The sequence below is a fragment of the Charadrius vociferus genome, unplaced genomic scaffold, assembly GCF_000708025.1.
Source record: "Charadrius vociferus isolate BGI_N301 unplaced genomic scaffold, ASM70802v2 scaffold529, whole genome shotgun sequence".
NCBI lineage: Eukaryota > Metazoa > Chordata > Aves > Charadriiformes > Charadriidae > Charadrius > Charadrius vociferus.
The window spans coordinates 467178-490688 of record NW_009650172.1 but is presented as its reverse complement, the minus strand read 5'-3'; the positions used below and the strand labels follow the sequence as shown (position 1 = coordinate 490688).

General features: G+C 41.7%; 2 protein-coding genes across 4 annotated transcripts in view; one reads left to right on the top strand and one right to left on the bottom strand.

Annotated features, from left to right (window-relative positions):
• Positions 1-8291, top strand: part of HNRNPH1 (heterogeneous nuclear ribonucleoprotein H1 (H)) — a 9180-nt gene extending 889 nt beyond the window's left edge. The window contains exons 2-13 of one of the 3 annotated variants that reach the window (XM_009892568.1): positions 111-248; positions 1138-1293; positions 1493-1636; positions 3134-3272; positions 4272-4450; positions 4672-4743; positions 4844-4956; positions 5119-5254; positions 5426-5509; positions 5645-5695; positions 6799-6891; positions 7495-8291. In XM_009892568.1, the coding sequence (XP_009890870.1) occupies positions 155-248; positions 1138-1293; positions 1493-1636; positions 3134-3272; positions 4272-4450; positions 4672-4743; positions 4844-4956; positions 5119-5254; positions 5426-5509; positions 5645-5695; positions 6799-6891; positions 7495-7619 (1386 nt within the window). In that variant the 5' untranslated portion in view covers positions 111-154 and the 3' untranslated portion in view covers positions 7620-8291. Of the gene's footprint in view, positions 1-110; positions 249-1137; positions 1294-1492; positions 1637-3133; positions 3273-4271; positions 4451-4671; positions 4744-4822; positions 4957-5118; positions 5255-5425; positions 5510-5644; positions 5696-6798; positions 6892-7378 lie in introns of all 3 variants that reach the window. The other 2 variants (XM_009892570.1, XM_009892569.1) reach the window with 2 other exon arrangements.
• A 1575-nt stretch (positions 8292-9866) lies between these two features.
• The window catches only part of RUFY1 (RUN and FYVE domain containing 1), a 17168-nt gene continuing 3523 nt past the window's right edge, over positions 9867-23511 (bottom strand). The window contains exons 2-18 of the mRNA XM_009892567.1: positions 23114-23287; positions 22650-22767; positions 21970-22071; positions 21524-21647; positions 20407-20465; positions 19643-19708; positions 18932-19001; positions 16942-17043; positions 16402-16518; positions 15546-15713; positions 13964-14061; positions 13386-13505; positions 12447-12576; positions 11783-11877; positions 11286-11334; positions 11018-11095; positions 9867-10274 (exon numbers count right to left, since the gene is read on the bottom strand). Of these exons, the coding sequence (XP_009890869.1) occupies positions 10131-10274; positions 11018-11095; positions 11286-11334; positions 11783-11877; positions 12447-12576; positions 13386-13505; positions 13964-14061; positions 15546-15713; positions 16402-16518; positions 16942-17043; positions 18932-19001; positions 19643-19708; positions 20407-20465; positions 21524-21647; positions 21970-22071; positions 22650-22767; positions 23114-23287 (1814 nt within the window). The 3' untranslated portion in view covers positions 9867-10130. The remainder of the gene's footprint in view (positions 10275-11017; positions 11096-11285; positions 11335-11782; positions 11878-12446; positions 12577-13385; positions 13506-13963; positions 14062-15545; positions 15714-16401; positions 16519-16941; positions 17044-18931; positions 19002-19642; positions 19709-20406; positions 20466-21523; positions 21648-21969; positions 22072-22649; positions 22768-23113; positions 23288-23511) is intronic.

The window sequence follows — 23511 nt, the reverse complement described above, 5'->3', positions numbered from 1 at the left end:
CTCGGGGGTGGGTGGGCAACAGGCCAGGGGGGCCGCCGGGCGCTCTGAGGGGGTGCGGGTGGCGGCCGTGCTGTGCGGCGTCTCAAAGTGCCTGCTTTGTATTTCTCCAGCAACCACAGAAACTGAGACGGAGCAGAGCCTCACCCCCAATGTGATGCTCAACACAGAAAGCAGCGAGGGATACGTGGTGAAAGTCAGGGGGCTGCCTTGGTCCTGCTCCACCGAGGAGGTGCAGAGGTTTTTCTCCGGTAAGCAGAACTGTGGGGGGCATAGGGGTCTGGGAGAGGGGCTGGGCTCTGTCAATTCTGGGTTCCTCCTGGGGACACTGTGGCAGTGGGAGTGCTGCAGTGAGCGGTTCCAGAAAATGTTCAGGGCACTGCAGTAGCTAGTGAAGTTTGCAATACAACAAGTACTTCAGCTGGGATGCAGTGTGGAAAGCTCTGCTTTGCTAGCAGGAACGAGACACAAAGGAGCTTAATCTGGCAGTTGCTGGGATAGCCACAACTGCCTTAGGTTCTTGAGCAGCCAGAAGAGAGAAACTTCCCTTTTAAAGTAAACTTCAAAATTCCTTCTTCAGGCTGAACTAAATCAGTTTAATTCTTGGTGCTGTCCTAATAGGCTTTATTGTGTTAAACCTTTAGTGTGTTGTGTCCTTCCCCCAAATTATTAGTAACCTGCAGTAATAAATAGTGGTGATAAATACATGCTTGCTTTGGTGGCTGGAGGTTTTGAAGTTGCTTCAGGAGTTTGGTGTATTGGACTTGGTTCTGATTTAGTTCATTAAACTTAAACTGTTACTAACTCCCCATCAGCATGAAGTGAAATGAGAAGGTCTGAGTTGCGATCCAAAGCAGATAGCACAGTCGACTTGAGGCAGCAAAGCTTTGAAAATAGATAGCTAACTTACATTTATCCTTAGTGTTTTGCTGATCTCCTGACTTGGCAAGAAGGGTAATTTAATTTTAATTAGTCTTAGTTTGTTGGTCACAATGAAAGTTGTAACTCACGCCAAGAACACAAAACCAGAACTTTGTAGGTGGTGCTGTGTTTTTTTCCTTATAGAGTATCTGAAACTTTTAAAATTACAATGTTGCTGTAATAAATAAACTAATTCTGGCCTTCCTGTTTCATTTTCAGATTGCAAAATCCTAAATGGGGCTTTGGGTATCCGTTTCATCTATACCAGGGAGGGCAGACCGAGTGGCGAAGCATTTGCTGAACTTGAATCGGAGGAGGATGTGAAATTGGCACTGAAAAAAGACAGAGAAACAATGGGACACAGATATGTTGAAGGTTTGACTCAGTTGGTCTAGTAACTGACTTAAATGTGTTTGTGCTTGATGGGTTTTTGGTTAATTGCTTTTCTGTCTCTTTAAAATGCATGTGAAAGGACAAATGGACTTGTGTATCATAAGTTGACTAGTTTCAAGGCAAATGGCTTTTAAAACTGTTGTGTATTGCAGAATGCATTAATTCTAAGTGCCTTTTACAGTTTTCAAGTCAAACAACGTTGAAATGGATTGGGTTCTGAAGCATACTGGTCCCAACAGCCCTGATACAGCTAATGATGGTTTTGTACGTCTTAGAGGACTCCCATTTGGCTGTAGTAAAGAAGAAATTGTACAGTTTTTTTCAGGTATGTGGGATAAAAGTAGTAGCTGTAGCACTATTGGTCTATGCTAAGAAAAATCACCGTGGATTGCCCAATAGTACTTCCAACAGTATCCTGATGGGTATTAAAAGTAAATAAGGAATTCTTCATTAGTTATCTGGGCTTGAGGGATCGATTCCTAAAGTACTTGTATATTAGGTAATTGAGGGAACGCCACAAAGCTGCTCTAATTTATACTTCGTGAGACGCATTGTTGCAAGAAAAGATAACAGAAAACAAGTGTTGTGCTTTCTAAATTAAAAGTGAACAATTCAGTTGGGAGGATATTTCCACCCACAGCCTTAGCTGTCTCACGCTGCTCAGTGAAGGATGCAGAACACCCTTACTGCTGGGCTCGGTACAAGGAGGAGGATCTGAGGAAGGGTGCGCATCGTGCCCATGATTTCTTATAAACGTAGATTCAGTGTTGGATAAGATTCCAGAAAAAAGACAACCTGCTGAACTCAAGTACTGCTTCCCCCCACTCCCTTTCCTAGAGGAAAAAAAACAAACCCGAATCTTGGTGTTGTCTAGCTTTAAGTTTTTGTAGATGAAGAGATAATGTCTTGTATTGACTCATTCTCACTTTTTTGCAGCTGTTGTATGTTTTAGGAACTGGAATACTATTATAAACAAATGCCTAGGAATGAAATCTGTTGATTTATCTAGGAGTTAACTATTTTCAAAGTAGTAGGTTTCTAAATGTGAGCATTAAAATTAGCTGGAATGTTTTGCTATAAAAAGATATGATTGAGCTTACTGTTTTGCTTTAAAATACAGTAGAAGTACTTCCAATTTTACAACTTCAGAACTTGTTTTTTGTTTTCCGAATCAGTAGTGTATTGTGAACAAGAGCAATTCCGAAGCATGTGCATTTTGTTTCTTACATGGTTAAGTGATTCAAGCTTTAAAAACTGTTAATGTGCTTAATATACAAAATGTGCCTCTTCTGTTCAGAAACTAATACTTTTCAAATTACTTCATGATTTTTTCTTAATTAAGCACTCCTAAAGATAAAAAAATTAATGCTAAAATTTTATGTTTGCGTAAGACTAATTATTTTACCTGAGTGACTACGAGTAAAAAATACTTTTTTTAATATATAAAGCTGTTTAACTTGCTGTGTTTGAATTTTAAGTTATTTTAAAAAGTTCATCTTACATACTTTCACAGAATTAAAAGGTTTGTAATTTGTGAACTTCTTAATGCACCCTGCATTAGATGCTTTGTCTGAGGAGTTGTCTGTGACACTCAGAATGTTTCTGTGCTCTGCAGGGTGGGTTAAGAATGTAAACTGAATGGTATGTGATCATGGATCTCTTTCTGTTGACATGCTTTTTCTTCTAGTGTTCTAGAATCAACATACCATTCACTTACAAGTGTTAAAATTCTGGTGTATTTAAAGCTATAAGAAAAACTCATGACTGGGCTTGTGATGTTAATATTGCCCCCCTACTGGGGTTATTTGTCCTTGGGTTGAAGGGTTGGAAATCGTGCCAAATGGGATAACATTGCCGGTGGACTTCCAGGGGAGGAGTACGGGGGAGGCCTTCGTGCAGTTTGCTTCACAGGAAATAGCTGAAAAGGCTCTAAAGAAACACAAGGAAAGAATAGGGCACAGGTGGGGATGGATGGTTGGTTGGCTATGTCACTTTTCTTATGGTAAACAATTAAATCCATATTCTCTCTTCTGAAAGTGTTAACATCCAAATAGAAATAGTATTTTGGTCTCTAACTTGGTGATCGGTAAAAGTATCGCTAATGTGCGTACGGCACAGGCTCCTTTTGGATAGATCCAAACAAAGATAAAATTGGGCTAAGCTGAAATGTGCTTTGAAAACTTGGTGGTACTGGACGATTGCAAAACTGATAGCTTGAAAACGATGAAGTTGAGAGACTATGGCTTTAACTTCTCAAATAGCACCAATTTTGCCTTTAGCTCTAAAGACATGCACAGTACTCTGATTACCATAAGAAAATGTGATACTTTCTAAACTTGTTTTATAAGTTGAAATGTAACAAATTTTCTTACTGTATTAATCTTCCATGTAATAAGCATAGCTTTCAAGAAATTGTCACAAAGGGTTTTTATTCTATTTTACTTGTGACTATTTTTCATTGAAGCATGCACTTTTTGCCTACGCTGAATCACTGAAGCATAGGCTGGGTTCACTAGCACATGCAGAGCTTTTTGTATCATCCTGATGGGTTAAAGTCTTGGTGGAGACCGGGTTTTTAACCCTCTGTTTACGTTGCCACGTGAGCAAAACAGTGCTGAGTTGAGCGGACGTCAGTCCCTCCTGTTTTTTTTGACTAACACTTTAAATTGGGGGGAGGAGGGTGGGGAATCAATATTGCTCCCCCACCCCTAAGGCTGGGATACTGTGAAGTATGAGGAGCATGTGAACCCTTCGGTAATTGTATTTTCTTGAAAATACACTGATTTGAAAGTAATGTAGTGCTTACAGTAGTATGTCATTGCCTACATAATGTAAAGAAACCTGGCTTAAATACACTGCCAGTTTTGAGGCTATGACTAAATGGCTTGTTTTAATGTGAACTTGTGAGGTATTTGTGGAAGGAGTTGAAGACTGACTTCTTTCTGTGGAACCACTTCTAGGTACATTGAGATCTTCAAGAGTAGTCGAGCAGAAGTGCGCACTCACTACGACCCTCCACGCAAGCTGTTGGCAATGCAGAGACCCGGTCCTTACGACAGACCTGGTCTTACGCGGGGATATAACAGTCTTGGTAGAGGAAGTAGCTTGGAAAGAATGAGGCGTGGAGCTTATGGAGGAGGTAAGTATATGAAGTCCAAGAGGGAGCTGCTCATCTGAGAAGCAGCAACACTTGGACCTGGTAGTGTCTTCCCTGCTTTGTAACTGCTGGTTTGTATATGTCCTTGGCTTTATTTCTTCTAGAAGAAATAGAATGTTCTAATACTGGTTGTCTGCAGTGTGTTCATGTATATTTGGATCTTGCTGTAGTTAAAATGAACATGTTGTCCAATCTATTTATAGGTTATGGAGGTTATGATGACTACAATGGGTATAATGATGGCTATGGTTTTGGTTCTGATAGATTTGGAAGAGGTAAGATTTCTCTAATAGGAATAGTAACTGACCTTTCAATACGTCCCAAAAGAAACTAAAATACATCTGAAAGACCTAGAATGGACTCTTTTCTCTGCAGGAATGTCGGACCACAGATACGGCGACGGGGGATCCACCTTCCAGAGCACGACTGGCCACTGCGTCCACATGAGAGGTCTGCCGTACAGAGCTACAGAGAACGACATCTATAACGTGAGTGCCAAATCTGCCATTCTCTTAAGTTGCATGGCTTTAAGAGTCCGTGATAATTACTGGACACGTCAACTGCACTGCAGTTAACGAACGTTCCTTTAGAGGAAACGGCTGAACTGTTGCATCGGTGCGTTTTAATCTGTGTGACTATTTCGTATGTAGTTCTTCTCACCTCTGAACCCTGTAAGAGTACACATTGAAATTGGACCAGATGGCAGAGTAACTGGAGAGGCAGACGTTGAATTTGCTACTCATGAGGATGCAGTGGCCGCTATGTCCAAAGACAAAGCAAATATGCGTAAGTACAACTGTTCTGAATATGTGGCTTTAGGGAAAACGCAGCAGTGCAGTGTAGTGCATCTGCTCTAACCAGAATGCCAAAGGTTTTATTGCAGCCTTACTTGCAGTAAGGCAAACAGCGTGTGGGTTTGGTTTGAAATGCTCTCATGCCCGAATTTTCTTCTTGCAGAACACAGATATGTAGAACTCTTCTTGAATTCTACAGCAGGAGGAAGTGGTGGTGCCTATGGCAGTCAAATGATGGGAGCAATGGGTATGTGTACACAGTCTAACTGCACTTTTAAGCAAGCGCTTGATATTTAAGGAAGCTGGCTAATTTTCTACAGCTCCTGCTTATTCTATGCCTGGCATAAAAACTGAAATTCAACATTCTGTCTTAATCACACAGTCAAGGAATCGGAAGGGGTAGTCCAAGATTGGAACACTAGCACATTGCCAGGTATATAAACCTTTTGGGAATAATTTGAACAATTAATAGGTTGAATAAGCTGTGGTGCTGAATGTGGGGTGCGTGGTGGGATGAGTGGTTCCTGGGAGTGTGGTGGTGTGGAAGTGCAGCGGGAGATGCCTGTCCTCTTACTCTCCTTCCCCCCTCCCTTGTTCTGGGGACCAGAACATAGTCTGGTGATGGAGGGTGTATCTGTGGCATGTGACCTGCCATTCCAGCCTGGTCGTGGTGGTGAGGGAAAAATCTATTAGGAACTTGGAAAAACTGTCTGAATTGCTCTAGCAAACTCCAGAATCATTTGAAAATCTAAAATCTGTGTTTGCAACAGAAGTCTAAAGCCACTATTGTGTTTCTAAAGCAGATACCCTTCTTGATACCTGACTTGTCTGGTTTCTTAGAGATTGAGGTGGTGGTTGGGTTTTGGGGGGTTCTTTCTTAAGGGTGGGGGGTGTGTGTGTGTGTGTGTAGGTACTTTGTTGCTTTTATAGTATTTTGATTATGAAATGTTTAAAGTCTCATGCTGATACTCTAACTACAGAAGAGCTTTGTGGGAGCATAGACAAGTGATGAGGTGAAGAACAGTAGTTAGTAAGATTTAAGTGGAGGTCTTCTGTAGCGCTGCTGTGATGTGCGGCCAGTCCAGAACAGCAGTACGTCTGTCTGGACTGTATACAAATGGGTAATTCCGGTTAATGAGTCGGCATGCCTCTGCAAGGGCTGGGTGCTGTCATGGGCTTGTGTGAGGTCACGTAAAGCCAAGTTTGAGTCTCTCAGGCCGTGTGTTATATACAATAGCAGACTGATCCATGGAAACTGCAAAAGCAAATCCTTACAGCAAGTGCTTGAGAATCACAAGCACTTGCTATAGTTGTTAAAGTTCTCGTTGCTGCTTGATTGTAGGGATGTCTTTAGAAACCTGATCACTTACCTTGGGCTTGTTACCTTATATACTTAGGAACCAAGTTACCTGGGTGAGAGAGAGCGAGCTAGTGCCAACGTGTGCGGGCTGTTAGTTAGGCGAAGGATGGGTTTGTTGGTAATGAGCAGACTTTTTGACAGGCAAACTCTTAATGTTTTTATCCTTAACTTGAAAGGAAGCCAATCCAGTTACGGTGGTCCAGCTAACCAGCAGCTGAGTGGGGGTTACGGAGGAGGATATGGTGGTCAAAGCAGCATGAGTGGATATGGTAAGAGCATTTCTTAACTGGTTTTAGGTGGGTCAAGTGCAGCTGGCTTAACATGCCTTAAGGTGCTGTGTGCTGCTGCTGAAGGGTCACGGTACAGACCGGGCAGCACAAGCCTGGGAAGTTAAAAGACTTGGATATTGCGAATTGCAGAACTAATGGGGAACTGGAGGGGAATGGATTCAAAGCAGGAACTTGGAGTGGAGGGCGGGGAATGTGGGAAATGATTCTGAACGGGGTGGTCTCCAGACTTCATTGCTCTGATTACATACTGAGAATCGGTGTGGAAGCTGGAGACCAGCCTGGTTTAGATACATGAGTACAAAGAGGGGAAGGTATGCAGGAGGCTGGGTGCTCTCTGCCTCTGCAGAACAGTGATAGAAAACACTGGAATGTAAAGGAGGGTGAGACAGAGCTGGCTCTTCGTCGAGTTGTTCAACCAATAAACTTGATTTTGGGTCCGGAGCTGTAATAAACTGACGCTTTGCAGTGTTGGGCACAGTAGATGGTGTTTACGCGGTGGCCCAGCAAGGACAGGCGTTGGGGGAAGGATGCTACGAGTCTGCCTGAACCAGCTGTGAACCTGCTGTCGGTTTTCCCCCCCAGACCCCGGGAGCCAGGGCGCCATGAACAGCAGTTACTACAGCAGCGGGAACCGCGCGTCCATGGGAGTGAACGGCATGGGCGGCATGTCCAACATGTCCAACATGAGTGGTGGCTGGGGAATGTAACCAATCGCTGACTTTTGGTCACATCTTTTTTTAAAAAACAAAAAAACAAAAAACTAAGTTTAACAGTTTTGCAATACGAGCTTGTGATTTATGCTTTACTGTAAGTGAATTCAGGATTGTTATTTTAAAACCTTTCAGGTTCAGTATTTTTGAACATACAGAAATGAACATTCATCTAGGATGTAATAACCAAGTTGAGTAAAGACTATAACTGTTAAACAACTTTGAGCGTTTCTCAAGTTAGTTTTGTTGTAGGAGTGTATTTAAGCAGTAAGCGTATTTAGGTTAAAGCTGTTTGAATTATGTTAAATGTTGCTCTTATACCATATTACATCCAACACTGTTTTGAATACATGTTGAAAGAGACATGCTTTTTTGTAAAGAAACAATATAGGGGCTGTGTCTGAAATTCAAAGTGAACATTTGGCATGTTAGTTCTAGTTTATTTCTTTTAATATCCTGTAAGGCACGTTAAAGCTTTTTTTTTTTTTTTAAGTTAATGGGGGAAACATGTTGAGACGCAATACGGCTACTTTAGGATTTTGGTCTTGGTGTTCGTATAAAATTCTGAGGCCTTGATTTAATCTTTCATTGTATTGTGATTTCCTTTTTAGGTGTATTGCGCTAAGTGAAACTTGTTAAATAAATCTTCCTTTTAAAAACTGGAACTCATTCCTTCTTGACCTCCAGCTTCTGGGGTGTGGCTGCACCTGCAGAAATGTCACTGTGCTCCTGCACTGTGGTGCTCAAACATGTATCTGCCATGAGTGCTGTGACTGCTCCCAGTGAGTGTCCTCTCCTGAGAGCTGGCCTTGGGGCATGTTACAGTGACGATTGTGTTGGCCATGGGGGGGTTAGTGAGCACCTGTGGGTGCTGACTTGTGCTGGTTTGGAGGGCCCCTGGGCTGTGACACGACCAAGCTGGAGCTGATGCTGGGCAGGGTCTCGGGGCTCAAACGGGGGCGGAGGGGTGATTCTGTACATTTTGTAGGCATCTCTTCTTTGGAGCCAGTGCTGCCTTGATTGATTTTGCAGCTTAGTGCAACCATGTTTCAATAAATTCAGCTTGTCAAACATCATGTTTAAAGATGTGGTTTTATGAGCACTGAGTTACAGCTCTTGAGCACTGGAACTTCCCCTGAAATAATACAGAATCTGCTTCTATGTATTTGCCATAGTAAATTAGTTTGCCCTTTCTAATTGACCATTTTCTGTAAGGGTTAGAAATCTGAGGTCCCTTTCTACAGTGAAGAAAACCCCATCACATCTGGCAGCAGCAGAGCTAGAAAGGGTTAAATCCTGAGTAATTCCACATAAACCTGCTTCCTTTGGGGATGGTGCCCAGAGATGCTGCAGGGCTGGGGCTGAGCTTCCCGCAGAGTTGGGTGGGGGGAGGGAAACAGCCAAGGGGCAGAGCGGGGTCGTCTTGTGGTTCGACCTGTGCCAAATGAAGCCTCTGACAGAACGGGCCTGTACACAGCCGTGTGTCGCTGAACCAGAGCTGTTCTGCGTGGAGCGGTGTGTGCTGCCTCCCCCGTGACCAGCTGACCGTCAGGGTCACGTGACAGCCCTGACACTGCCATTAGTGCAGCTCATGGCAAACTACTCCGGAACTGTCCTGCCTCGGCCCCGAGCGCAGCCTTGCTCAGGCTTAAGCAAACAGCTTCATTAGCAAGAGACAGCCTTGCTGCTTAAGGCAGGGGCAGCCACAGCAAGCTGAGGTCGCTGCCCACACTCCCGAGGAACTACAGCAGCAGTTAGTTACCACTGCAAAGCTGTGGCACTGTCCAGGAGAGCACCGTGAGAGCTGTTTCGGTGCCTCTCACTTCAGCCCTTGACATGCACAGCTGTACAAGAACATCCACTTCTGGGATCTGTGACTGACAGCTGCTAAAAATCACAACTTCAGTCTTGCTTTGGGTTTTCACAAAAGGCTTTATTGTGTATCTACTGTACTGTGGTCACAGCGACGCCCAGAACAAGCACAATGTGTAGTTTTTGACTCTGCAGTGAACAGAAGGCACATTCATTGACACGCATCATAAAGCTCTTTCTATAGACAATTCATAAATTGGGTTTTCTCTGTACTTAGAGCAAATACAAAACTGTACACTATGCAGTGAGACACAGGAGCACCTACAGTGAGGACACAGGAACTGAAGTTAATGTGCAGAAAGACAGTGACGTCTAGAGGGATCAAATAAATGTAGAAATGCCATATACAAATTTTAATACAAATATCTATAAAAAAATCAGAAAAGTGAATTTGTGTTTTAGTTTCAAATAGAACTTTAAGGGAAATTACAGTTGATAGAATTTTCTTAATTATTCCAGTTGGAGAAACATTAGCTTGCATAATCCCTACAAATTATTTTACACTGCTCTGTCTTACAGTTTGAAAATATTAGAGACCAGGCAGTCTGCTGCACAGAAGATGCCTGGAATTCAGAATTAAAAAAATAATGGCTACTTTTCCAATGTTAAAGTGGTCCCGTCTAGGTTACGAAAGCTTTAGGAGGAATTAGATGAACACCGCTGAAGGAGCAAAGTGTGACACGTATCGCAAACACGGACAGGTTTAGGATATGATGGCAGTGCAAGTTCATTACTGGAACACGTGTTGCAGAAGATGTCCCCACAGTTTCTGCAGTGGTGCTGCAAATAGAGAGTTTAAATAAGCATAGCTGGCTAAAAACTGGCATCAGGAAGAGATAAATGAGACCTTATAAAAGCTTTCGGAGACCACTGACATCATCCTCCAGTTCCCAACAGGCCCAGCCCTCCCAGCAGCAGCCGATGAAGGTGAAGCGGTGTGCCCCCTGCACAGCCCGGCTTCCCTCTGCCACCAGGAGCTGCTCGCCCCGGGGCTCACAGATGGCACAGGCCCGGCCAGGGGCTGCAGGCGCTGCTCCGCTGCCGTTTCGCAGCACAAAATGTGTGGATCACCACACAGCCAGGCTGGGGCTTTCAGGAAAGCACGCACAGGCCCGGCTCTACACAGAGGAAAGGCAGCGCCTGGGCTGCCAGGTGCCCTGTGCGGGCAGAGCGAGTGGTCCCAAACCAGAGCAGCACCCCTACAGCAGTGCCCTGCAACAAGGCGCTGAGCGCGGCCTGTCAGCACCCAGCCCTCCCTGCACACAGCTCAACAAGGAAGAGAGACGAACCACATCACGAGAGAACACGGCCCACAACAGCTCCCTACCAAGGAAAAGGCCCAAGCAGAACATTATTTTCAGGATGGTAAATACCAAATTACTTATCTATGCAGTTATCGTGCTAACAAGATCTGGAATTGAAGCAGTGTTGGTCTTCCCTAGCAAACTGTGCAACAGCCCAATTTTTGTTTTCCATGACAAAAGGGGAAAAAAACCCCACCCAATCCACTGAACGACACTTACCTTCCTTCTTGAGATAGAGAATTCCTTTTCACATTGTTTGCAGTGTGTTGCTTCATCATCCTTCAGCCAGGTATGACCCTAGAAAATCAGAACAAAAACCTCACTGTACATACAAATAAGTTTGTAAAATAAAATTCAAGAGGCAGCTTACCAACATTGTTGGTATTTTTCAAAAGCCATCTTTTGAAGTAGGATAACTGTGGCAAACTTTGAAGGTGTTAAATGAGATGCATGTGTTTAGACAAAATATCCATGAGATGCAGAGTACCTTTAGCGCTTTATTTACTTCTTTAATATCTTCCATCTTCAACTTCGATCTGGAATAAAAAAGAAAAAAACTCCCTCTGCATGACTTTACATTTAGTTGTGTTCAATTTTACCTGCCATTCCACTGTCCAGCCACCGAATCTAAAGTCTCATTCTTCAGTCAGTTCCCTGTTACAACTCTGAACCACTCAGGATCACAGGAAGCTTTGTCACATTGGGGCCTGTCCCCTTTTCAGCATATTCAGAGCAGTGTGGGAAAAGCACAGTTCTGCTGTATGAACTAACCCTTTACTCTATCGCTGCCCATCTCAGCCGTCTTACTCACGCTTATTCAAGATCCCTATCTTCCCTCACTGGTATTTCACGGCAGTTTTGTTTGCCTCCTAAAATCCTCATGTTGATTTTTATAACTGGATGCATTTTAAAATTATTTCTATTGGTTTGATACTCCATTGTCCAGGTTATGTCACATAGAGGAGTTCAGTTCCTAGAACTTACTGGCTGAGATGAAGTCCCATTTCCTGAAGAGCTTGCTCCTGCTCCTCACAGACCTTCTCTAACTGCTGCTTCTCATCTTGCAGTTTTCTCAGTTCCTATAAAATCAAGCACAAAATCAAGTTTTTTGTGTGCTAAGTTTGATCTATAACCTAGATCGGTCTATCCAGACTACCCAAGCAGTTCACAAGAATAAGCTCATTTACACAGCTACCTATTTCTAAGGCTTGATGTTTTTAATTACATGGGTGATCTACCCATGGGTTCCTACAGAGCACAAACAATGAAATCATTTAACTATATCTACCAAAAAGAGAGGAAGATTTTCAGGCTTTAAACATCCTTGAGCATAGCTAGAATGCAGCATTCCCATGCCCACGCACAAGCGTACAGACAGAAACTGGTGTACTGTGCCTTCAATTGGCTGCTGAGTGCTCAGACACTGGCATGGCTAAGGCAGGGCACACAGAAACCTCCTCAGCCACCTCTGGCTAAGCTGATTTTTGTATTGGCATTTCATCTGCAGACTTGTGTCATGTCAGCCAAGCTTCTGAAACCACTCAGAGCGGAGTGGTACGGAAGAAATACTCTACTACAGATGCAAAGACTGCACTGGTTCTAAGTCAGCTTTAATCCTGAACACAGGGTACGTTCGCACTACGCGTACCTTTTTCAGTCCTTCCATTTGTTGCAATTCTGTTTTAAGCAGAGTGGTAGCATCCTTCTCTTGGTGTAGTTCTCTTTGCAAAGTTTGTCTCTGTTCCTTTTCAGATTTTAACTCCTTTTCCAGAGTTGAGCTATTTAAAAAATAATTCATTCTAAGAAACCCTATAGCAGAAAAATATCGTATAGCACTTAAGGATAGCAACAATATGAAGAGAAAAAACCTTGTCCAAAACAGGGCAAAAACTAGAGTGGTGTTGTGGGAAAGGAAAAAACAGGGATGTTATGGTGGCAGATATCAAAAACTATATTAGCATTTTCAGGCCACAGAAAACAAGCAGCAATGAATGGCCAGAAGGAAAAAGGGAACCCCCCCCCAAAGAAAACCATAAAACCAAAATGAATCCCTGCAAGTACATATTTGACTACCTGTGTTTAAACAGCCATGTTTAAAACTGACATTCTACCCTGAAGTCTCAACAGTGAAAGGAGCATTTTCTACAGCTATTAGAAATCTTTAGAGGACTAACAATCCCTAAGAACACCAGGACACTCCCCAACCCCCAAACCCTTCCAAAACCCCCAATCCATTTGGATGGCAGTCACTTATATGCTCAGCCTACAAGCATGACCGTCTCTATCTCCTGATTTAGTAAAAAAAAAACAATTGAAAGCTCCATTGCTCATCAGATTGACCAGATTTCTACTGGCACTCTATGCTCCACATTGGATATTTTGGAAAAAGCACTTCAAAACCCTCATGCTAACTGTGCACTCGACAGAAGTGCTGTGCTTTCCTAGATCTTGCATGTTTCTGTCAACACTTGCTGAACCCAATATAATTCAAACCTACTCCTCTTTAGACCTCAGCACAAAAGGAGTAGAAAGCACTTCTTAAAGAAATAGTAGAAGGGAAGGAAAGAAACCTCATTATATTAAATACCATTTGCTATCCAGTTGGGACATCTGTTGCCGACAAGTGTCAAGCCTGCCCGCAAGCTCTTGCTTCATCTTGTTGCATCTTTCTTCCGCAGCCTGCCTTGCCTTTTCTGCATGCTGCAATCTACAAAGTAAGGAACATGTACATTTGTTATCCATTCCTTACCTACACCCTCTCACTCTGTTCTTTCCAATCTACCATACAGGTCTTTATAAAAGCTTGAACTGAAAATGCTAATGGAGAAAAAAAGACTTGAAAGCAACTGTTTCTGGAAAAAAAACCCAACCCAACCACCAAAAGCGAGAGTCATACCTGTTCTTAAACTAAAGCCAACATGTTTTTAAACAGCATACCTATGGAAAGAGCTATGGTTTTCAAATGCATCAATTATGGGCATGTTTGCCTGGAAAAAGAAAACAGGCAAGTGCAGAGGGCGATAAGGAGGAGAAAGGAAAAATAATGTCATGCTGGCACACATGCCCAAGTGTCTATAGGAGGTGTATGAAGGTCATCTTATAAAGGTTTCAGTTGGAAACTTTCTACTGACTCCAGTGTTGACTTTTTGAGCTTGTAATTATTACCTCTCTTCCATTTGTTTCATAGAGGACATCATCTCATTTGTTTTTCCTTCAAAAGAGGATATTGCTTCTGTTTTCTGTTGTAATGAACACTCTGCATTCTGTAGGAATAAGTGAATAGATACTCCAGGTAATACATTTTAGTTTTCTAAAGCACAAAGCATTAGTGTTTAATGAAAGCCTGTCACTAGATAAAGAATGTTTGGCTTGTTACAGGCCATGCCTGGGTCTGACTGGAATGTACAAACAAAATGCTGATAATGCCAAAGCACATACTCTGCAACTTTTTTTTGTTAAGAGCTCAGAAAAAAACAAACTTAACTGTACTAAGTTTTGACCCATGAGATCATCTATAAAACAAAAATCTCCTCTTTAGAAACAAGCTTGAAGAAAGAAATTATCAGATTAAATCAACAGGCTAAGAATATAAATTATGATTTGAATGCAACAACTGCACTCAGTGGGCGTGGAACCAGGAAGCAAAATAATAACATAGAATAAACACTGCTTTTGAAAGCAAAGGCATACCTCAGCACTGGGGTTTCACTGGCCATTGCCTCGCAAGTTTCTGTGCATCTGTGAAGGAGGCAAAGGCCTGGATAAAGCCTGAACAGGCATCAGGAAACAGTCCATAAAAATTGAGAAAAATCCCCTCTGGATTTTTGGCACCAGGTATGGGAGGGACAGTCTAGTTAAACTCTTATTTCATTAATGGAAACAAGCTCTGTACATTTTGTGTGAACACTACTACTCCATCACCTCCTTGTAGAAATCCCTATCAGTGTATTTTTTGTCCAACCGAAAAAAATCAGGACAAAACACCACAACCCAACCAAACAACAAAAAACCCACAAAACCACCCCAAAACCCTTGCAATAGATATGACACAACAGATCGAGAAAGTAAACTGTAAAAACTGCCAGGGTAAGGAAGAGACTGAGGAGGGAAGACAGGCCCAGAAAGCAAAACGTTTTCCATTTTACTTCTCTAACCATCTTACACCTGGAGAGCCACGTGCTAAAGAGGGTGTAACAAAATACCTAAACCAATCCAACAACTTCTTGGTAGCTCCAGACGCCAGCCTGACCACAGACTTCCTCCCTCCCCAAATCCAGTGTTGCCTCTCCATTGCCTATAGCACTCAGCTGACCATTTGGGTACAGGGTTAAATGTGCTGCAGGTGAAAGGCAAGACAACATAGACGGGAAGGAGAAGCAAGACAACTGTGGACGCAGTAGGTAATTTTTTTAAAGACTAATCATTTAGTGGTTAGAACAAAGGACCTTTGCAAACACCTTCTCCCCTGTGAGAGCTCTCCATTTATCTCAGCGTTTGCTGGATGATCCTATGGCACACTATGCAGCACACTGAAGGAAACACCCTTTCTCTCCGAACATTCCCAATATAATATCAATAATGAAGCATAATAAAAAAATTAAACAGCTTAAAATAGATATTCTTAAGAAAATTATTGCATCTAAGTATTACTTCAGATGCAGAAGTGCATATGCACCCCCCAGCGCACAACGTATGTGTAAAAGACCACCACTACAGCTGTTGTTTCTTTTCTCCACTACATACATACCTGAGATTTGTGAAACATCTGCAAGTTAATGGCCTTCACTTCTTCTAACTGTTGGCGAAGTGCAACTAAAGTGTCTTGTTTCTCATGAGTATCTTTTTCCAGAAGCTTCATGGCAATTTCCATTTCTGTTTTCATGCCAATTTGTAGCTCCAACTCTTTCTCTAGTTCCTTAAAAAGAGATTTCCTACTTACTGCTATGTAGTGTATGTCAGGGATAAGCATTTCCAAAACCCACATAACTCCATACACAAACTATGTATTACTCTGAGATAATACTGAACTACGATTTTACAGAAGAGTTAGGCATCAAATAATACATTAAGTTAGTAAGACCAAAACGCTATTTCAGCTCTCCAGATCAGGGCAAGGGTGCAGATCTGCTGGCATAAAGTGTAGAGCTCAGTGTGTAACTTAGTGGCTTGTTAAATGAAGTATTTCTCCTGACAGCTGGACTTGTGTCGACTTAAGAGTCATGGGCTTCAGCAAGCCTGGGCAGCCTCTTCACCAGTCACTAATTAGCAGCTCACTGTGGAAGTGACTGTTGTGCGTATACCATATTTCCCTCCATAAAGACAGTTGCCTCTCTTTGTGTTTTGATCTTAGTCTCTGCTATAGTAACGCTGGTTGGTTCTTAAACAGGGAAAGGCCTTCTATTTTCAAGCATTCCAAAAGCCCCATTTCCAGTTCTTTACAAACGCTGTTAATGACCAGTGTCCAGCATCCTGCTTGTAATTCCTTTATTAATTCTGAATAGCTGCAAAAAGTGCAGAGCATACATCTTACATTTGTAATGCCACCTTAAAGTAGGCAGAATCCTGCATCTTTCATTTCACTTTCTACAGTTAAGTTTCCTTACCAGCCTAATTTTTTTTTCTTCTTTCAACTGCTTCCAAACATCACTGTACATTTCATCAAGGCCCTGGCGTGACTGCTTGTAAGTATCCAATTCTACTTTTGTATCCTCTTTTGTCACCTACAAGAAACATTAGCAAAAAAGCCACCAATGATCAAAAAGGTACGTATTTAAAGTATGCCTTAATTTCTTGTGTGTTGACACAATATTTCTATGTGCTATTTCAAGTAAAATCCTACTATTATACAATTACTAAGCTGGCAAACGTTAATAAGCTGAAATTTCAAAGAACAGAGTAAAAATACAAAGAAATCATTCTCATACTGTTAATGCTTTCTCCCTTCTGCAAGTTTAAGTATGTAGCAAAGAACAGCATAATTTAACGCCTGTGCGTACTATACACAAAACCAGTGATCTACACAGTAGCATTTTAAACTGCACTTAGCACATCAGTTCAAAGTGCTTTTGAGAGCACTAACTGCAGTTGATTAAGAGAGATCACTTATTTTAAGGATCCTCATCATCTTTGAATAGGTGTCCCACCTCTACACTTTTTTCACTCCGTTCACGAATTAATTCATTTTGTTGTTTTAACTGCTGCTGCTCTTCCTGAAGTGATCCAATTCGGTCAGTTGCTGCTGCAAGCTGTTGACAAAGAAAACATATCTATATTTAATCACTGTACAAGCATGCAACATCTGGAGGAATTCTAAAGTTAGTAGCTCAGCCTTTGTAGCAGGTGCACTGCTCACTTCCCCTTTCATCTCTTTCATTTTCTCCAGAACCTGCCTGACCCGTTTGTAGCTGCACTCACTGTCACTGGTTCACTTGACTTCTGCTTCAAGTCCTCATCAATATTTTTAAATACTAACCATGCAAAGAAATGCATCCTAGTGTAAAAGGCTAAAATCCACCACAGATCTGTGGTATTCATTCTGGTATAAACTAGAAGTCTTACAGGAAGTCAGCATTGACATTCACTGGTAGAACGTCATGGCAGTTTCAAGTGGAGATATCCCCAAGAGTATTGGAAATTGGACTATACAGATACACTCTGAACTATATATATATATATATATGTTTATAGAAAAACCCACCACCACAAAACCCAAAACAACCATTATCATGCATGCTGCTGGATTCTATTTCAGTTCCCGGCTAGGAAAGATTTCCTAATTGAAGCGTGATTCTCTTCCTTCTCTTTTTCTGAGTTCTGTTCAACTCACATGACAAATACATACACACATGTGTATGCGCAGAAGGAAGAGGGACAAGTCACGTTCACTACAGTGGTATTACTTTTGAGTGGTGACACCATTGCAAGGCAAAAAACTTGATTAACGAAACCCATCTAACAAATAGGTGCCCAAACGCATTTTAACAGCTAAAACAATGTAGAAGCTTTCCACAGAGGTTTCCTCGTGTGCCAACTCATGCCAGTCATACCAATCCCCCACATTTCACTAGTATCAACTTAAATACGGAACATTCTTAGGGAGTTTTGCCTCTGATGGAAAAGAGCTGTGAGAAATATTTAACAGATCAGACACAAACCTCTTCCTGGAGTTTTGAATTGGTCTTTTCCAAACAGTCTATTTTGTTCTGGAGATCTGCAACTGTGCAACTGCAGCAAGGAAAAACAGATGCATAATAAACAAGAAAAAAATTGCCAGTGGTCAACATTTATTCCTATCCTCAACCATACGTTTACCATCTTGCGTTTGTTAACAATGAAATACTTTGGTGAGCTGGTAAAGAACTCCGAGGAAGGACAATTGTCCCTCTTAAGCTCTGAGACGACCACACGTTTCCCGACAGTTGGCAGCCTACTGTATTACTTAGCAGCCCTGTTGTGGCTTAGCTTTTGCAGTCTTAACACCGCTCTGATGTTCAAGAGGGCAAGTGGGACCTGCTCCTCCCACTGAGCAACCCATGGGGGAAGAATAGAGACTCTTCCTCTAAAGAATGAATTTCCAGATGCACTTGTAACAGTTTTCTCTTGGAAGAGTAGCTTCAAAAATCTTCTCTTAATCACTAATGAGTCTTGTTTATAGAAAAACCCACCACCACAAAACCCAAAACAACCATTATCATGCATGCTGCTGGATTCTATTTCAGTTCCCGGCTAGGAAAGATTTCCTAATTGAAGCGTGATTCTCTTCCTTCTCTTTTTCTGAGTTCTGTTCAACTCACATGACAAATACATACACACATGTGTATGCGCAGAAGGAAGAGGGACAAGTCACGTTCACTACAGTGGTATTACTTTTGAGTGGTGACACCATTGCAAGGCAAAAAACTTGATTAACGAAACCCATCTAACAAATAGGTGCCCAAACGCATTTTAACAGCTAAAACAACGTAGAAGCTTTCCACAGAGGTTTCCTTGTGTGCCAACTCATGCCAGTCATACCAATCCCCCACATTTCACTAGTATCAACTCAAATATTTTAGGTCCTACGGTACATTCTTCCATCAGAGGCAAAACTCCCTAAAAGAGCTGTGAGAAATATTTAACAGATCAGACACAAACCTCTTCCTGGAGTTTTGAATTGGTCTTTTCCAAACAGTCTATTTTGTTCTGGAGATCTGCAACTGTGCAACTGCAGCAAGGAAAAACAGATGCATAATAAACAAGAAAAAAATTGCCAGTGGTCAACATTTATTCCTATCCTCAACCATACGTTTACCATCTTGCGTTTGTTAACAATGAAATACTTTGGTGAGCTGGTAAAGAACTCCGAGGAAGGACAATTGTCCCTCTTAAGCTCTGAGACGACCACACATTTCCCGACAGTTGGCAGCCTACTGTATTACTTAGCAGCCCTGTTGTGGCTTAGCTTTTGCAGTCTTAACACCGCTCTGATGTTCAAGAGGGCAAGTGGGACCTGCTCCTCCCACTGAGCAACCCATGGGGGAAGAATAGAGACTCTTCCTCTAAAGAATGAATTTCCAGATGCACTTGTAACAGTTTTCTCTTGGAAGAGTAGCTTCAAAAATCTTCTCTTAATCACTAATGAGTCTCAAAAAAGTCAACTATTATTACACAGACTTGTTTTCTGCATTGCATATGCCATCAGAAGAGTAAGATTACAAAACAAAACTAAGATTTTGGGAAATAATCAGAAAAGGAATTACAATATCAGACAAAAAACTACAAGACTGACAGCAGATACATTCAAAGCTATACTGGAAAAGCTAAACAGGACAAGTATTCGTACATTAGAATAGATGAAAATCCCACCTTAGATGTCGGTTAAGTTCTTCCACATAATGCTTCTGGTCAAGGACAGCAGTAATCCCTCCATCTCTAGTTGTAAAAGAGAGAATGTATTGATTGAGAAGAAACTCTTGCATTCTAGAGTGTTTGTTTGTACGAGAGTTTTCAGCATGGACTCACAAACTGAGTTGAAACCTTTTCTCCTTTTCTTATAAAAATACTTGTGCCTGAGTTAGACTGGAAGCACTAGCGAGGTGAAGGAGCTCTTTAGCTGCTTCTCTGAAGCACAGGAAGCACACAAACTATAAAGTCCCCTCTATCTATGGGTCTAGACACAGTGATGCTAACAGTTGTAGTCTCTAATTCACCTAGCATTTCACCTAAAAGTATGTTTCTCCTCCATAACTGATCTCTCCCACAAAGACAGCTGCTTAACTGAGAGCATTTCTGAAACAGTGCTTTGAAAAAGAGCAGTGATTTAGCAGTGGGTGACCTGGCAGATCATATCTTCTAAAACCCAATAAAGAGCACAACCTAAAATTTTGTGTGCTTTTAATTTGGTCCCAGTTCAGGACACAAAACCCTCCAGTCTGTATTGTTGTTAAAACTACCATGGGCTCAACCTTTGAAACTTAGTACTTTTGTTTAGCTAACAAAAATCTATTTTGAATTTTCTTTTTTGGATGACTAAGAGAGTTTAAGATCCCTAGCACTCACGTGCTCCCAGACTGACAGGTTTGTTCTATAAAACCCATAATAATTTAGAATCACTAATTCACCATACATACTCTTTGCCATCGCTGTCCTGCGTTTCCTTAAGGTACAAGGAAAAATCAATGACTCCAACCTGAAAAATATGTTTAAGACATTAACACACCTTCACAGTGCAATTCTGTGTAGCAGCAAGCATTACTTTATATTTGGAAACAGGTAAACATCTGAAGTTTAAGTTTCAAAAGACAGGTAGTACCTATATTATTCCCAGCTGAAGCAAATGTACAAGCAAGTGTTTGTCGTAAAAGCATCAAAATAACCATATTCAGCATGCTCAGTTTCTAGCAGTTATCAGTTTTGACAGCATTTCCATAAATCACTACTTAAAGAGATGGATACGTATGTACTTTTTCTTGATGCAATGTGGGAAACATGATAAGCTTCCACACCTGACATTCCTGCCCAACTCCCCCCCCCCCCAAAAAAAAACCCACCCAAACTTAAATCATGCTTTCTATAGATAGGACATTTAAGCAATTCTTTGAGTTCTTATCAAGACATTAATAGTTAGCCATGTTCATGATTTGTAGAACAGGCAGGTTAATGTCAACATTATTTTCTGCAACATTATCTTTTGAATAACAAAAAGGTTAATAAGAATGAAATTATAGAAACATATATTTTAAATTTACAGCTTAGAAAGGGAGTTAGACTTCTGACCCATTTTGTCAAAGGTTACCTAATTCAAAAGTAAAACCGATTGGCTGAAAGAAGACAGTTTCAAATCAGAAGATACTCACAATAAGTTAAGCACAGATTTACGTAAGGCATTTATTTGTTTGGACCACAAATACCTCCAAACATTCCCCATACTCCTGGGTTGTTTCATTAAAGCAGCAGAGGTATGTGACATCACCCCCCACCACACATACACCCCAAAGCCAAAAGGAAACCACCGTCTCCTCTCAAAACAAAAGCTCCCTTAAGTCCCCAAAAGATTGATCTTGACAACGTATCTCTTGTAATTAGCTTAGCTCATCCCATTTTTGATTTATCATAAGATAGTCAAATGCCCACTTATGAAAACAATGGCAAACCCTTGCTGGGCCCATCTCAGGAAAGTATTTATGGATGTGCTTAATTCTACTGCAATCTTATACAGACTGATTTTATTTAAGCTTTAATCTTCACCTGGGAGTCCAAGTCTTCTCCTTTCAAGCAAAGGTTTGCATCAATAACATTCAGTCCAACTAGCAGACCCACTATGACAGCTCCTTCCTCTTCCATCATCAATGCATCAGGTTCGTAAAATTCACTAGAAGAAATATTATAAGGCATCACTGAACATAAGAATTATAATGGTGCTTCCATCACTGAAATCATATAAATAGTAATGTAGTCCTTATAAAGCTTCCTCATTGCTAATTTATTGCACAAGGTGGAAGACGCAGAACTCTCAGAGAAAACACTCTACTTGTTCCTCTCTAAGTTCACTGCCAAAACAATGAACAACTTGCTCCTCTGCACATTGCAAGAAAAAGCTTAAAGTTAAACCGGTCAAATAATGACCTCTTTCCACAGCAATGCAAGGTTTCAGTGACTCAGTGAATACAATCTATGTATGTCTGTACTGTTACCTTAATAGATGCTTATGGTCCAAGAGTACTTTGAGATAATCTGCCAATTTCTTTTGCATGAGTGCTAGATAAAGCCAAGCCCTTCCTCTTCCTACAGCAGTCCTAAAATGAAAAGTTGCATGTTTTGGTAAAACCAAAATTGAAGAATTCTATTCATACAATTCAAAACTATTGCTTTACAAAGTGTTCTCTCCAGAACATAGAAGCATTTGAACTTCAGTGAATGGAAAGTGTCTTGTAAAACCTTCCTAACTTGGAAGGACATACGTATTTTCAACTACCACCATAACCCAACTATTGATGCATCCCAGCATTAAAACTATTCTCTTTTCTTCATCCTGAATCACCCAAATGAAATACTACTGGCACATGTACAAAATTAGACAAAGCCATAAAAGTGACAGAAGAGGAAAGAAACTATCTGTGAAGACTCTACAGTTATTTTTAGCAAGCTTACAGAAATTTCCAAATGCTGTTTTTTAATCTGACTGCATTGTTTGAAACAGAAGCGCAAAGTATTTTGATATGTCCTCCTTATCTCTTGGAGAAGTCAGTGCCTCCTACATACTCTATTTTTCTCTTTGGGAACAAGATGTCATTAAGGAAGGTGAGAGACTATATGAAGGATTCTTTTTCCCAGCAGCACAAGTGAAATGCATCATCCCTAACAATCAACTTACTTCAACTCTGGCAGATTTTTAACACTAGTTGCTATATCTGATGCTTCAGGACAAAGTTTTTCCACTAGCTCCAAAGGACCAAAAAACGATTTGTTCTGTCCAATGAAAGTCTTCTTCACTAAAGAGAGTATACAGAAAAGTTTGTGAGGAAAAGTGACAAGCTTCCAACTCCAGAGTTACAAGTTTTAGTCTGTGTTTTACTTTGTCTTACCAGCTCCTAATACCTCAATGAAAAGGCATTACAAATACCTTGACAGTTTAGGAGGCGCTGGATACAGGGTATATCAGAAAGTAACCACGTAGTTATAATCCTTAATACTGATTAGCATCATACAGCGTATGCTATTAATGTTAATGTCATAACAGAAGTCAAACTGGAGACACGGCGAGACACGACACAGACTCATTTATCGGCCTCTCCTCAGCATGGCAACCAAACCAGCCACAGGAGAGCGGGCGCCCACCTTTCAGGCCGTGCTTGAGGCAATGCTCCAGCACCACGAAGAACTGCTGCAAGGGAGGGAAGTCAGAGTCCAGCGTCCGGCCTAGGCTCAGGGCCGACTGGATCAGGATTTTGATGCTGAGCTTCATCATGTTCACGAGGTTGGCGCGCTCCTCCATGGCGTGGTACCTCGCACCTGGCCGGGGGGACACAGGCGGGGAAAGAAAAGCTGCTTTTAGGAACGCACTCCTCCTGACCCCGCACGGCGGGGACAAGAGCGGTGCCTCCCCGTCTTGGCCTCCATCTTCCGGCGGTGAACGGCTTGAGAAGAGCTGGGTGTAGGACACAGTCTGGGGGAATCCCCCTCAGCACGCGCCTCCAGAACTGACACCGGGGTATGGGGGGAGCGGGGCCGCTACC